Below are 16959 nucleotides of genomic sequence, written 5' to 3' on the forward strand. Positions count from 1 at the left end.
TGTCCCATACCTTTGATAGTTTTCGAAATATCTTGGTTTTCCTGGATTTTATATTCTAATCTTAAATAAGTTATATGTAATTTACATAATAGTGAGGTAGACATGCAAAAAAAAGGCAATTTTTATCTATCTCGTCCAAAACGAAAATCATATCGATTAATTTATTTTTCAAACCATTTGTTAATTATTAAATTTTTGTTAAATTGTCTTAATTAGTATTGACTTTATTGGTACCACTGGAAAGCATTTTTCAGTAGCTTTCCAACGATGTGTCACAAGTATGGAGTTGCCATTTAGGATTTTTGAAGAGAGAGGAGGGCTGGGGTGGAGGGGGGGTTGTCATTCATAACGTCATTCTGTTTCCCCCTCGATACCCACGGGTTTTGTGCGATCTTCAATATCTTCTTTAGTCTGGAAAATATGGCCGACTGCAAGTTCTAAAATTGACACCACGTATACATTACCTTATTGGTTAGCATGTCCTTATTATTCTTAAACGTTATACTTCCTACTTTTGGAGAGCGCTTTAAATCTGTTCTAAAAAAACATTGGTCGTAAACCTTTGGTGATATTCAGACGCACTTAAGAACTGACACAAACACACGCTGACAGCTTCAGGAACTTGACTTGTTTTTTTATTAAACTGAATCTTGATGACAGGAAAAAACAATTGGCTTGTTGGATTAGATGATAAAAATATGGTGGCTGTTCGGACGGTATAACACATTTACTATTGATTACTACAAACCTTGTCGTAAGGCGTCACTATGCAAGAACTGGTTTTACTCAACCTCGAACTACTACTTTTTGGTTAACGAACAAAGCGCTTTAAAATCTGTTCGTGAACGTCTACTAACTTACTTTACGACATTATAACTTAAATCTCTTAATACGATTACTTTTTATTACAAACGTTAAATGATAAGTTATTTTGACAAAAATTATCCACAAGCCCAGATCTTGCCGCCCCCTAGAAAGTGGCGCCCTGGACTATAGCTCAGTTAGCCCAATTATAATTCGGGGCCTGAAAATACCCTCGTAACAAATATCATTGTCACCTAATTTTAAAAAAAACACGTTTACTCGTTGCCTCCCATATTTAAAGAATTCACCACTTCCACATTCGGCTCGCCCAAATTTACAAGAGACTACAAATTTACTGGGTGAGAGATAAGAGGGTCACATCAATATCTCTTTTGTTTGGCGAGATAAGAAAAATTTGCCAAATATAATTTTATATGTGACATTACAATCTATCGAATCTTTTATTTTTCATATGCAATGCCTATGATTTTTAAGACATTTGTAAAGAGCAATTTGCTGTACTATACAAAATATGCATATGGTTGATATACAACAAAATGGAGAAATTCGTGATTTAATATTCAGAAAGCTTATGAAATATAGCATGCCGTGTGCTGTCAGGATGCGCGATGAATGTTATCAATTATCTTTTAATATAACAAACATGTCCATTTTATACGAAAATAAAGAGTAATAAATAATTTTTCATAAAGAAAAAAACTCCTGACTTACAGGCGATAATTTCGCATTTATAAGTGTAATCAATAAACATAAAACGATTAAATTTAAATCCTACATAAGGTTTTTTTTAATTGGTTCATTTGTTGCTCATTGTCACTATCCTATCCCCCGCCCGCCTCATGGTTGTAATTAAGTGGAGCGGGGGGGGGGGGGATACCTTTGGTGTGGGTTCACTTATCTTTCAGGAATGTTAAAATGAATTTCAGCGTAAATCTTTTATACAAATCCCCCAATACGAATGACTCCTATGGTTCCACAATGCAAGAAAATTCAAAGTAATTTACATTTATCGGTGGGTTCACATTTTCCCCACTTGACAGTTGATTTTCTCCTTTGTAAGGCTCACAGCAATTTGGACAATTGGGTGCAGGTGGAACGCCTTGTACAATACAATTGGACCTTTTGTATCGTTCGCCAGGTTGAAATTCGGCTCAAAATTCGGTCACTCGTTGAAAATGACTCTCGAAAGATGGTTGACGAATTTGAATCCAGAAGACACCGTGCTACAGGTTTTACGCAGTTTATTAGTGGAAATTTGATTTACTTCCCAAAATTATTTACCAATGTGTGCAAAATTTAGAAAACAAAGCGCCTTACGGGGCGACACCGTTTTTAAATACGTGCAATTCCCAGAATTTTAAAATCACGTACCAGAATTAATTGATTGATCAAAATCAAAGTCTAATTTCAAACAAGTAATTAAATTAATTCAATTATTATCGACTAATTAGAGCGCGAGGTTTTGGATTATTTTCGCATATTAAAGGAAAGACCACGATCAAATTAAAAACCGCGAATAAATCCACCACTTATGTAAGTGAACCAGTTCAATTAAATTAATGTAATTAAATCTGAATCAAAGCGCGTACAATTTATATCATTTATAGCTATTGACATCGTATTTATTTATTTACTGTCCCTAGGCCCTCAACAGGCTTACGCCCAATTACAGAGTAACCCGCAATCCGCATAATGCTTTTTAGAGGTGCCCCTGCAGAAGGTCTTAAGCTGTTCTATACTACTCAGGTATTTACCTTACGAATTAGGAAAACTGCAGGAAAACCTAATTCGGAGTAGTCGGCAGAAACTGATCTAAACAAATTCCTATCTCTGCCACAGATGGAAAATTCCTACCTCAGCCCAGGGTCGATCACTTGACCTCCTGATTTGTAGCCCAACGCTCTACCACCGAGCTGCAAAGCCGTATATTTTTATTAAATTAATTAATTCCGAAAAACCACAACAAATAATCGGAATAGGGTACACGCAATGGAATGAAAATGAAACTTTTCGACGTGACACGATCATCCACCCAATCGGGTTACTCGATAAGTTATATCTTGATAACGAACCTTCGAAAGTGGTTACCGACACATAATACCCGATAGTGTTCGCTTTTCCTTAGGGATGTGACCGTTTGAAACCATCACCAATCCTTTGTAATTCTTTATTAAGCCATGCCAAATTTAAATACTACCCTGTATACATTTTTTACGCTCAAATTTGTTCGTAGTACTTGTCGGCAGTGATATATATATTGTGATGCGAGAGTTTTTGCAGAAAGCATCATAAAATTTAGGCGCCCCTTTCATTCAACTTACAGTTTTACAGTTGTTGTAAATCCTCTTTTTCAAAAAAACTTTCTTGCTGTTTTAATGCATATTAAAACCGATTATTTGGCGACCTAACGCGGGGCCAATTTCTTTCAGTGTGTTACGCTATAAATAGTTAATTTACAAATTAATGAAGAGAAATTACATTTTTAAACAAAAACGAATAGGCTAACTAACACCTTATTGGTTCAGGATTTCAGTAAATACCTCGGAAGAATTTCCTCTTATTCTAAAGTAGATTATAAATAGGTAAGTACCGTTTTCTTCAAATAAGAACATGCGGTTAATTAGATTCGCTTGTTAATTATTAATTAGGAATGTTTGAACTGAGCAAGTATAAGTACACGTAGTGTATAAGAGGCGGAATTTTTTCATCATTACGCGAAAAATCTCTACAACAGGTGTCTCTTTCCGATACAACGTCCAAAGATGCGTGAAAAAAATTAATTCGGTGTAAAATTTGTAGATCGCAAGGGTAGTTTTGTACGCGTCAGCTCACACAATTATGGAAGTTCTGTTACCTTTTCGTTTTAGAGCCTTATAAATTTTAGTGAATATTAGAGGTTTAATTATAATAGCACGAGCAAGTTTCGTGGTTTTCCATAAATTTACAACAGAATTACGATTGCTTTAAAAGAGATGAGCATCCTTGCATGGTTTTTCAGTTCAGTGCATCTAACCTGGTGTATCTAACTGGTTTCGCTTTGCTCGGTACGGCTTTGCTCCCTATTAGTGCATGCTAAGATAAAATTACACACGTATGGTTAATGTACAACATTCTTAGTTGATGTTATAGTTTCGAGCTTAATTGTTTGAAGTTACTACAAAAGATTATATTTCCAACTTTAAGAGGGTGCCGTTAAATGTTATAACTCAGAAACATTCCCGCTTCAGGATGTCGCTTTCGCAACAGTCTAATCCCGTCTTGCTCTCCCCTATGCGTTCCCCGTTTATCGGCGGAAATAGACAGAGTGCATTACTTTGCGTAAAATTAAAGGGCCGTAGCCGAGCAAGAAGCGAACCACCCAAATACAGCAGATGCTGTTATCGGTGGTCCCGATTAGACCGACGTTCTAATTAAATTGAAAGTTATCTCGTAGTTACTTACCTGCCTGCCTGCTTGTAAACTTTGGAGCTCTTGTAGAAAATCCTTTCTTCTAATATAAACATTCTCTCCATTAAGTCCACTAATCGCCCTTCGACCAACTTTTTAGACAAATTTCTTGTTTCTTAAGGAATATGGAGGGGCTGTCGCTAAAGTAAGTTGTAAATGTCGCTAATGCTGGATTATCCTTTTGGATCCACCATATTTAATTCTCGGCGAGCGCGTAAACCATTACCGTTTTAATAGACCCATCTTTCATATTACTTAGACAAAATCAAAATGGCGCCTTATTGATTCCATCGATAGTAAACTTTTTGCACACGTACCTACCTTTCAATTTTTTATTCCTTTTTTGATTTTAAACCGCCGTCGTCCTTAGTTGGTTGTTAACATGCAGTGTCCCCTGTGGCCTTTAGCCTTTACACACAATGTTTTTGCATTATCGACTTTTCAAGGATTGCCCGTGTGTTTTTAGTGACCACCTTTTCCATTTTACGTAAAGCTTCCCTTCGTGTAAAGCCGGAGTCTTGCCCGGCTTCGACTTTTAAACGGATCAGTCGAGTTTACCCCTTAATACTTGTTTTCTTGCCGTTCGTGTGATCAAAATCCCTCGGATCTACAAATGTAAGCGCCTTTCCTCTTTGCGCCGACCAACTAAACATTAACCATTTTTCTCCGTGTATATATTTTTTTTATTGAAAAAGAGCCAATAATAGATTGATATTTCTACTAACACCCTCTCTTTGTTTCAGGTAGGCTGACATACAATTTAGCGAACAGAAGCGTTTCTCTCTATCGAGAAAGGTACAGTATAAGCATTAAAATTACGAGCAATCCGAAAACCAAATATGTTTATAAAAAAGGCCGTAACGCAGAGACAACATCAAATACTACCTGAAAGAGTAGTGTGTGTTTTGTTAAAAGGTGTGTCGTATGTATGTACTTTATAAAAATAATAATTGTGGATCTCATTAGATGCCAGCTATGAGTACTATCATTTTGATTGAAGAGAACTGTTGCATATCACGACCATAGACAATTAATGCTTGAAGTATTGAGTTTGCGAAACCGATCCGATGTTATAATTGCTTACGCTGCGCACTGCATTAATAATACAGTTATTAGATATTGAAGTACATTAAATTGGGGGGGGGGGGGTCGTTTCATGGCATGGGGAGACATTTTTCTGTATATACCTACTCTGATGCATTTTGACACATGAGTTTTTCACATATTACTAAAGGTAAGGTGATATCCGGGTTCGGTTGGAAGGACCAACTTATGACCGCTGCAGTACTGTGTTGCAAAGAAGCTATAGTGGTAACGAGTGAAAGTAATGTATGGAAAATTTAGTCGTGTTTCACTTATCTTAGTCAAAATCCATGACTTTTCAAAATTTGTCTTTATAGTTTTTTGGCATTCAATCAGTCTTTTTCGATGATCCTAAACTCCAATATTTTTTTTGAGTTCGATTGAAGCGTATTCATGTGAGGAACTTGTAGTAGTTCGCGCACAATCGGTGAGCTTTTAAAATTAAATCAATATTACCGGAATAATAATTCCAATTTAATATTTAAAAGAAAAATAAATATACAAATTATAATAATTGAATCCTGGGAGCGGACGAACGTAGCGGCAGTCGCCGGAACGAACATACGGGCGGGCGGACTCGAGCGCCACCAAGCGAATGGCCTCGCGCCTTGTCGAGGTTGGCGATGGCAGCTGTCTGGAGGGTCGGGCTCAGGAACCTCGGGTGTAAACCAAACCCGAGAAATGGCAGCTCCAGGAATTGGACGGGTTCAGGAAATGGCGACGGTCTCTTCGGAAAAACTAAAACAAAATTACGGCAATCCTCCCTAGCGGGATTGAAAGCGAACACATCTGCAGAATCGACGGAAAAGCAAATAAGCAAAAGCTATAGTTGCGGCAAACTTCACCCGAAATAAAATTAAACGGTGTGGATGCAAAATAAAATTTACGGAAAATATCCAAATAATAAGGTTGCAACACAATAGGCAAAAGATACAAAAATAAAGAGATTTTACGTTTCGGTTAACCATGAACGTAGCAGGACGTAGGAAATTCCAAATCGGTCGGCGTGTCGTAGCGATAAAGCTCGAAAATTAAAACTTCTTTAATTAATTGCGCACCTGGGTAATTCTTAACGTCTCAATCGCATGACGTTTACTGCACCTCATTTATTTAGCTACTGTTATTTTCACTCGCTTAATTGACCGTATCAAAATTTCCCTTGTAAATTGGAATATCGGGATTACCCGGATTGGCGCTATCAAGCTGTTAACGACTAAAGTTGCATGGCCTGCAGTTCGAATGCTTGCTTTAAATTACCACAGAAAACAAAACCGGCTAAAAATAGCTTATCATGTCTGAAATTCTAAAATATTAACTTGCCTCTTCTTCAAAAGAGCTTTCTGTGGCTGTAAAATCAATTTACTCCTACAGGAACGGTTGCAAAACGTATAAATTCACTACGAAACTTATCGGGTGTAAGACACGCAAAGTATAATATAAATTCAGAAACTACATTTTTTAGTAACGAAGCGCCCAACTTAAAATGCTTCTAGATACTGAGTGTTCAGCGAAGCTAGTCGACTCCACAAATATAAGGTCTAGTTATAATTTTGGGTCTGAACTTCCAGGCGGAAAAATAAGTAATTTTGTTACATTCATTCATCTTCCTGCCCTCTAGGACCTTGATCGATTTGTCGTAGTTCCATTTTGCGATGGTTCTCTACTTGTATTGTAAGCATTTCAAAATGCCAAACTCTCTATTGTCGTGATTGACTCCCCTCAGTGTTTGACATATTTGCGTTGAAATCAATGACATTCAAGTTTTGTCTAAAATATGACTTCTAGGGAGGGAGGGTTTTGACTTGCAATCTGTCTTGCTTTCATGGATTTTACCGATTCTCTTCAGATACAGCAAAGCTTTTTTGTCATGATCCTGAAATTTTGTCACCATTTCAAGTCAAATGGAAAAGTTTCCAAATTTGACCCTAGATCCACGCCTACCTGATTCAAAAATCAATAACATTTTCGTCTGATGATAATGACATATTACAATGTAATAAATCTCTTATAAACTCTCGTCGTGAGATTTGACCGTTAGCCTAAAGTTTGTGGATTTTTACAGGATGAATCGCGTACGCATTAACTTGTTCTTCTTTACTTTATTTTTTGATCAGGTCACAGGCACGTAATTTTACTCAATTTGAATTTAAATTGGTTGGCCAAACACACGACCGATGTAAACGGTGGCGCGGTGGCGGTCCGAAAACAGTAGGCAACCAACACCCACCTTTAACTCAAAACTTTTACTCGAGCTCGGCTGATTTTGCTACGGGGGTTCCTTCTGGACTTGAAAATTACCATCGGTTCCGCCCGGCAAGGCAAACCGTCTTCTTCTTAGGCTGCTCAATCGATAAAAATAAATGCTCCGGCTAACTCAAATCGGTGGGCTTTTAACTCTTTTGAAACTGCGTAACAAACCTTAACCTGCCGCCTACCAGTCTCCTGCCTCAACTCCTACTCCTCCCTTTCCTTCCCCTCGTTCTTCGTTAAAGACAGGCACATTGAAACCAAATAGATAATATATTGAAATGAGATTTGCGATACAAACAATTTACAGGGATCTAGCAGTTCTTCTCTTCTACTTGTAAAAACACTAGCTTAACAATGACAACTACTAACTAAAAAAATCCTAACAGGTGAAACTAATTTACTCAAGGGGTGGCCATCCTCTACAGTTTGAAAATTGCAACAACAGGTAATCGTTTTTAATCCAGCATGGGCTGGGACTTATTTAAATAAACACAAAAATTTATCCTACTCTTTGGTAATCGTTCATTGGACTTTAATAAACAATCAACTCAAAAATTTTTTTACTATAGCTTAATTACCAAAAAGTGGAATTTTACAGAATGTTACAAATTTAATTAGACTAACCTTTACAACATTTGTACAGCCGATCTTGTGAACTGCTCTTTCCTCTGGTACAGGGTGGATGTGATGAAACCTGACACTTAGGTCTCTGTGACTTCCTAGGGGGGTGGCTTGAATTTAACACACGGAAACCAAAAATCCACGGTGCCTATCCTTCCTCGGAACGAAAGCAAAGTTTAGTGTTTGAACGGAAACTTAGTCCAGGAAATCCTTCGCGTGGCGAGTGGGAGACGGCTAGTTGCCAAAGTTTCTACACAGCACAGTGTATTTAATTTTATTTTATTAGTTTATTAGCTTTGACCGCCTGCGGAATACAGATTTTTGAGTTAGCGGTACAGCAGAACACAAACTTTTATGATCACTATCCGACGGTAAACCGCGATGATTCAAAGTATTATTTCACCAGCTCTTCTTGGGGAAAATATCTCTCCGAAACGCAGCGCTCCTTCGACAAATGACCTTACGGCACTAGTAGGAAATTCCACCTGGGGCGGATCCCGAAATTCTGCGCCTTGAGGACTAGGGCAGCACTTTGAATTATGTATCCTCGAGAAAACACAACGTATCCTAACGCGATTCACTGCATCCAAAATAATGGGGTGAAGCTCAAGGGTTCGCCAAAATATCACCTGATTGAAACTTGGGTCTTCTTCGCCAAAAAATCAACGCGCAAAGAAAATAACACTTCGAACGGGTGCAAAAAGCACGCAACTGGGAGCAACCGAAATAAGCCGGTGGCTCAAACCGCCAAGTGTACCAAAACTTTCGCTCAAGGTATGTGTTGACCGCTTGAAGTACTAACCGCGAATCTTTTCTAAAACGCGATCACTCAAAGTACGTGTCGACCCCTCGACGTACTAACCGCGAATCTTTTCAAAAACGATCCCCTTCTTCAGAATTGAAATGAAAAAACCACACCCAAATTACCATAAAACAAAAATGGCTCCCGCTAGAAATTCTCCCATTGGTTCAGATAAAGAAGACTTAACCCACTCTAACTTCGTTGTCAACCTCAAAGAACTGCTGACTAAAACTGATCTCACGGTTTTCTGCTGATGACGTGGAAAACTCCTTATCTCTTGACGGCTCGGTGCTACATCCGCTCCTTTTCTCGGTCTAGACGGCGCCAAAGTTGATAAATGAACGACAAAAAAACTCGCATTACTCATGATGACGTCAATCAGCTTTGCACTCTTCCCACGACGAAATTAAATCTGAGCGAAATTAAATCTATCGGACCATAGTCTTGAGCGAACCGAAATGCCCAAACACAAAATTTCTAACCGGAACAAATAATGAAATATACAGGGTGACCTGCACTATCATGACAAGAAATTTCGAAATTTTTAATGAAATTTGGCGCGAAATAAAACCACTCGTTACAATTTCCAAACTAAAAGTAACGTAAAGAATTTTACTTGACGAACAATACGAAACTTAACGCAGGACGCGCGTCGTTTAAGCTTTCAACGAACAGCAACTCGGCCTCGAAATTTACAAAAAGCTTCTTTCTTATACCATCTTCCGTGTTTAATTATTTCCTACTTTTCATCCAATTAACACGGAACGTAGCAACATTGCAATTAATCAGAATTCCGTTTCTTGAAGCGGAAAAGCGGAATTGTCTTTTTTGCTGATAAAGTGCATTCTTAGCGCTAATAAATTATATCAACCTTTTACAAAAATACTCGAAAAGTGCTCATAAATTAAATCAGAACTGTCACTTAAACGATTCACCAAATCAAAATTGATAACCATCCTCGTCGCCACTGTTTTGTATTTAGATATCCTGGATATATACACATATAACGGAAGGATACTGAAATACATTTATTGCAAAACTATTACATTATACAAACGCGTGAGCTCTTTGACTTGCATTACGCGACTGGTGCAAGTCTGCTATGAGATAACAATTTCCCAAATACATATCAGAGAATAAGCGATAAATTGTCCTATATTTAACAATTCTAGGAATTTATATTATTTTATAACAAAAAAAAAAACAAACCACTTGGATACAAATAGAAACGCAGTACTTGCTTTGTGTTTACACGTAAAACCCAACCACTCTAATTCAATAAATTGAAACGAAAGTTTGATAAACGATTACTTACTGACCCGTCATTAACTTCTAAAGAAGTATCACTAAATTTCTAAATATAAAACCTCAACCACTAATTAGTACGTATTTAATTGTCATTACGTTGGTACCATACTTATTCGTAGAAAATCAGAGTTTATCGTGCCGTTTTTGAATTATCTTCAACTTGCAATTAACTTAATTTTGTAATTACAAATAAAGATCACAGTTTATCATTCAATTTATAGCGCACTCGCACAACTTTACAACAACTCGCCGACATTCCCTTACGTTGATAATGCTTTAAAACAGCCTTACTATTCGTGGCATAATTACACTGACCACAATTTAAACAATAGGTATTCTTCTATGTGTCGTACTTTATTGCACTGATCACATTTAAAATTCTTGAAAGTAAGGTGATAAAATGGACATTTTAAACTAGCCTTGCTTTTTAAGGTGTAACTACATTGATTGCAAATGAAATTTTTGCAAATGCATTTACTTTTACAGACATAAAAACTACAAATTGATTACTTTTGACTATTTTAAATAAACAAAATAGCGGTCTTATACCACCAATAATAATGACAATGTGCTGCCACCAGAAGTCTCACTGTTAATCTGAATCGCGAATCCAAAAAGAGTTAAATTAATTACAATTAGCCAGTACCGTGTATTTTTCGAGTGCAAGTTGGCATTTTTGACACTTCCTACCACCTCATTACGGTTACAGTTTGCAGAGAAAAAATAATTAAAAGAAATTTTGGAAAGTTGAGAACGAAGCTTTGCTAAGCGGAATATTTTAGTCTTGGAATAAATGTTGTAGTACCCTCTATCGGTCTTTTTTTAGCGGATTTCAATCGAATTTGAAAAAAATGCGCTATTTTCCGTGTTTTATTTATTTGCCTTTATCGTAGAGTGCCTCGTTTAACTGCTACATTATTATACAGGCTGATTCAAATTCGAGGGCCACCATGGGGATCTCGGAAACGTAAAAATAGGTTGGTAGTTTAAATTGGGCAAAGTTGCGTATTTTGATGCCGCTTTGAAGCTGAATTTAATTAAGTCTGACGTTTCGTCTCCGGTTAACCATCATCAACTTTGCTTTTGCTTATGGAAGACATTACTTTTTATGTCATTTGATAGATCATTTTGTTAATCATCAAAATATACAATTTTTCTAAATTTAAACTACCTATCTCTTTAGTTTCCGAGATTCCCATGGTGACCCACGAATTTGAATCGGCCTGTATAACAACTGCGCAGCCTGAGGAGCCAATAAATAGCTAAGACTAAACGTAGGTTCATTTATTTACATCGCTCCAGAGTAATTGTAATGCGGTCGATAGACCGGGTTGGGTTGGCTAGTAGGTCATATGGGTCAGGAGGTGGGCTCCCTCCTTTCAATTTTCGACGGTCCTCGATGGAGAAAGAGGTAGATATAAAAAAATTAATTTCGGATTTTATATATGAGATGTATTTTTGGAAAACACCAAATCACGTTCTTTCGACGCTCAAGAAGAATTTGCTTTGCCCAGACCTCGTTCGGGGCACGTGCAAACGATTTAGCTTGATGTCCAAGAAGTGAATTCATGAATATTCAGTGATCGCGTGTATTTTGACCAATAGGTGTAAAAATCGTGCTTTACGCTTCAAAAAACGTGGAAACGCTGTAGTTTGATAACCTAGATATAAATTGTATGGATTTCCAATGATGAAGTGCATTTGGATTTTGAAACACTTTATCCTGATGCCAAGAACTGAACTTCGGAAATGCCATTTACTTACAATTGTCCAATGGAAATAATACGTGATTGAAATGCGCTTACGTAAATCGTTTTCACTTGTTTTTACTTTCTTACTTGTTACACCCTGTATATGTTGTCAAATGTTTTTGCTAGAAGTGGATTAAGTTGGCTTATCACGTAATGCTTTTTTCCGAATGCATATCAAAATAATGTAATGGTCCCTTGCTTACACAAACATTTTAAGTACATACCTTCTATCTGTGAAGATTGATTTTTAGGTGAGTAGGTTATTTTTGATATTTTGGTTAATTAGGGCAACGTAACAATTTTTTTACGAAATCGTTCATTTGAGACTAATTTGTCGTTATGTTTCTTATTTCATTTGCGCTCATCTTTAATTTCACTAATGGAGGATGCCTCCTATTCCCTTTCCATTATTTTCATTAAGGGCCACTAGGTCTTGTCTTACTCTCCAGGACAAAGGTAAATGAAATAGATATCTCCTATTTCATAGCACGTGCGGTTAAGATGAAATGAAGTCATTTTGCTTTCTAGTGGATTTGTGTTTATTTTGGATTCCTCTTGTTCGCATACTTGGAAACTGCAGTAGTTGAGGTTTGCGATTCAATCTCTCCACGTTGTTTAAGTGGCACAGTTTTTTCTTCCTTTCCATCGAAATCGCGATTGTTTGGATTAAAACTTAAAATAGAAGAGCGGCACGAGCTCCAAAAATAAGTTGTAGGGTAATTTTAATAATTGTGGAGTGGTAGCGGATGATGATTCAAAAAAAGAACTGGTATATCGTAATAAATTGCGAGGTCGAGGTGCTTGGCCTTAACCATAGCACAATTAAAGAGTGCAACGCTCTTAAAGCCCGCCGTCATGCTTAGAAGGTAATAGAATCGAGTGAATAGGCTTAGATTACGCGAAATAGGTATTTCCGCGAAGGTACAAGCCTGCTGCATGCATCAGGTTGTATCGACGATGTTGTGTTCCCCACCGGAGGGGACCCAGACTCCTCGCGCAGGTCCGCAGAAGGTCCTTTGCCGCAACCGGAGTCCGGAGCCTCATAGTCCGGGCGAGAAAGCCAACGAGTGCGGCGGTCCACACCTCTACATTTCCTACGAACTACTCACTCTGTCACCGGTCCTTCACTAGACATCCTTGCATTATCCTTCCGGGAGCTGCTACCCGAGTGTTGTTATACTTACAAGCGCGTCTGTCGTTTACTGCTGTCAAGTCTTAAACATTTATTGCTTTTCATTCTTACGACCCAACTTTATAAAAAATTTCTTGTACTCGTTAGAGTGTCTTTCAGTTAAGTGTTGTTATTGTCGGCGATTTACCTGCAGGAAGGTAAAAATAGTGTTTAAAAAACGGTCCGTATACTTAACGATAAGGGAGATCGTACGTTTTAATGTTAAGAGAAGTTGATGGTTATTGACAAAGTAAATATCAAATTTATTGTATAATTGTTATTCCCGTTGACGTTGTTCCTTTGAGTACAAATCGAATTTATATTTTTATTATAAAAAAAAAGTATTCAGTGTTTTGCTCAATTTGTTTCTGCATTTTTGACGGCAAAGACGACGCGTCTTGTCCAAGAATTAACGACAATCACTGATAATTAGGAAGTAAATATATTCGCGTGATAGGCTATTTAGATTTACTGTGTAGTAGTTCTTTGAGGTTTGTTGACCTCAACGCCGTCCTGAAAATTATCACCGAGCTTTCGTTGAAGGGCCAAGTGCAATATTTCGACACGGTAGCTTTTTCAAAAAGCTCCAAAACACCGTGTCAATACTCGCAATCAAGTCAATATTAGTAGGTTTTAAAATTGATGTATAAACTTAGCGATATCTAAGCAAAGCTCGAACGTGAACTGCATGTCCTTCGACAATCATCTCAAAATAGTTTTTAAAGTATTATATTATTAGGATTCATCATATCATCTTCCTACGCGTTTCAATTAATTAAACATATCTTTTAGACAATCATTTTCCCATACAAAGTACGTATAAAGGCCTAGTCAAATTTTCATTTTGGCATCGAGCAAAGAAACCAGTATTAATTATTTCGTCACGCTAATTCCAATTGCAAATATTTATTTATTCTAGTTAATATCACTCCCTAAATATTTAACAATAATAAATAGTCATAAAACTGATATATATTTGGTAGCGTAATAAAAACTAATAAAACTAAAATACATATCTATATTAGCTTAATTGTTGTTTAAACGTAGCTAATTAATTTAATTTACGAAAACTGTTGATAATCTTTTTTAAGGCGTTGTATTGCTGTGGTGATCTCAAGTTGGTCGCTTCATTCCAATTAAATAAAAATATATAGGGACTAATATCTAAGTAATATTAAGCCTTTCGTTTACGGAGACAATCGTGCAATATTGTAAAAGATACCAAAACAATCATTACGTTAAACGTATCAATTAGAAAAGACAATCGGATATATAAATAGTAATATAGTAAGAAAAGATAATAAACTGGTCTGCCTTGTGGATATATACAACAAATTCGGGTGGTTTTCTTTGTGGGTTGGTTCCTCGAAGCCATCACGACGTTTTATCTGAGCGCGCCCACCCAACTCCCTTACGTAGTGCCCTTGTGTCCTATTCCCTGTCCCGACGTAGCCCCACCTGTTTATCCACCGACGAACGTTCCCTGCTCTTGCGGCCAATGCGCCCCACAACTCTATTGTAATCATCTGGCCGCCCCTAACACGCTTATTGTCAATCGCTTCACCGAGATCAACTACTTCGACAACCCGCAGAGTAATCCAGAGAAACTTGTTGGATACGAGATGGTAAGATATGTGTTTTTAGTTTTTCTCGGTAGTTTTTTCTTAGTTCGTTGCATCTTGCATCCGACCAAAATGCACGTTTGTCTCTTTTTTGTGTTCCAAAGTTATAATTTTAATTGTATGTGGTTTTACATAATCACCACCAGTGTAACACAGGTAGACAAATAACTTCTCTAAGGTGGTTTGATCAGAAGATCACTTGTGGAAGATTCTTTTTTACACAAGTGAAATCTTTGGCAAAATCTCACTTTTGTCACCAATTTTAATGACCATAATAAGGGAATATGAAGATTGCAACTCTGTAATTAATGACCAGTGTTTCGTACGAAAATTTAACTATGTTCTGATTTATAGACGGAGACACCGTGGCCACATCAAGTTTTCGACACGACATTCCGTAAAGTCCCAATATTTTGAATAACTTGTGTATTTTGTACCACGCCCTTTTTTTAGTAGTAGAATTTTAGACAAAAAGTTTCAGGCAATTTCTTTTATCATTCCTAGTTTGTTTTCCATCGTGCACGGGTTCGGCTTAGACGCTACGGAGATGAACGGGTGGAAATATTTTCATAAATTCGTAGTCATAAATTACTAAAACCTTTGTCTCGTACAAACTGGACCATAAGATCCATGGCAATGATTAAGTTAAAGCAAGATTCAATTTATGGGCGCAAACGGCCATTAAAGAGGAAATTTGTGGGATAACCTTATCATCGCAGTGCAAGACTCACTTAGAAAAATCTTGCAAATGTTTCGATTCAGTAAATGACAACTAATCCGTACCTTAAAAGGGGGAGTTCAATCAATTTTAATTAATCTCTATCTATGAGCACGGAGAGATTGTTTTAAAAGAATGTAGGTATAGGTACGGGTCAATAGGAATTTGGAAACTTTTATGGAACTCTTACTCGAACCATTGTGGTCGTTCTGGTAACAAAGATTGAAATTATCACCAAGAAACCGCAATAAAACTAAACTAAACCGCACGCGTTTCGGTAGCAAAACAGTCATTATCAACGAACACACTGCCGTTTGTCGACGATCACAGGGTTAGTGCAGTAACGCGTACGGTTTATTAAAGTTGTATTGTGTTTTCTTGGTTTTTTGTTTCACTGTTTGTAAAATGCAATGACATTCAAAATTTTATTTAAGAGTTTAACGTATGTGGTGCAATATTATTCGTAAATGCCAGAATGTTAATAGTGAATTGGTATATAATAAACTGGGTGATTGTTTAAGTAGCATGTTTAAGATTAAATTTTACGATTTTCATCACAGATGTTTGTAATTAATTTTTTGTTTATGTGTTTAATAATGCTTCATTATTATTGTTTATTTTGCATATGTACTCATGTTTAATTGAAAGAATACAATAAGCATCATGAGTGAAATTTGTTATCTAAACCTTGCTTTAATGTGGCCCATTTAAAAAGACACATAGGATCTCCTATATTTTCTTTATTATGCACTTCACTCGAAGAAAAAAGGAAGGGCAACGTTAAGGAAATAATCGTAAATGATTTTAGTTTAGCTAAAGGGCAATTTTGTCACCACAATTTCGAATATCATTCAATAAAGACATTTGTAGTAGTAAAAGCAAAATGCAAATCACAGTTATAAACTAAACGAAATACAAAAATGGGTAGTCATAATAAAAAGCATTTGCAGTTCAAGTGTAATTGTAACGGGGACAGACGAAGAAAGCCTGATTTCGAGTCCCTATATGGAGCACGGTAGATCTATTTATGGCGATGCTCAAACTTCCCGCACTTCTTTCTCCCCAACATTGCGACCATTTCGGTATTTTATCATTATTTTGAAAAAAACCAAATGTAACCAACAATCCACAATTCTAATCTCAAAAAACGATTGCGATTGCAAAGTCGAGCTTAAAGATCGCAACGGTGACATTTAAAATTACTGACGTCATCACATAATTCCTGTCAACTTTATTTTTTTGGACTCGTGTACTCGTATTTTTAAATTATTTCTAATAATATTTAATACAATATAGTGTTAGGGGATGGATTAAATCACCACTAATACTTCATAAACGGGTGCCTAAATGCTACAAGGCTA

General features: G+C 36.8%; 1 protein-coding gene across 5 annotated transcripts in view; it reads left to right on the top strand.

Moving 5' to 3' along the window:
* Positions 1 to 16959, top strand: part of LOC116176819 (polypyrimidine tract-binding protein 1) — a 280865-nt gene that overhangs the window by 112738 nt on the left and 151168 nt on the right. For 2 of the 5 annotated variants that reach the window (XM_031495603.1, XM_031495604.1), the window contains one exon: positions 5020 to 5067. The exons of 1 other annotated variant lie outside the window; for it this stretch is intronic. In XM_031495603.1, coding sequence (XP_031351463.1) covers positions 5020 to 5067 — 48 coding nt within the window. Of the gene's footprint in view, positions 1 to 5019; positions 5068 to 14575; positions 14884 to 16959 lie in introns of those variants that run through there. 2 more of the 5 variants (XM_031495609.1, XM_031495607.1) reach the window with 2 other exon arrangements.

This window comes from Photinus pyralis, unplaced genomic scaffold, assembly GCF_008802855.1.
Source record: "Photinus pyralis isolate 1611_PpyrPB1 unplaced genomic scaffold, Ppyr1.3 Ppyr1.4_LG7, whole genome shotgun sequence".
Classification (NCBI taxonomy): Eukaryota; Metazoa; Arthropoda; class Insecta; order Coleoptera; family Lampyridae; genus Photinus; species Photinus pyralis.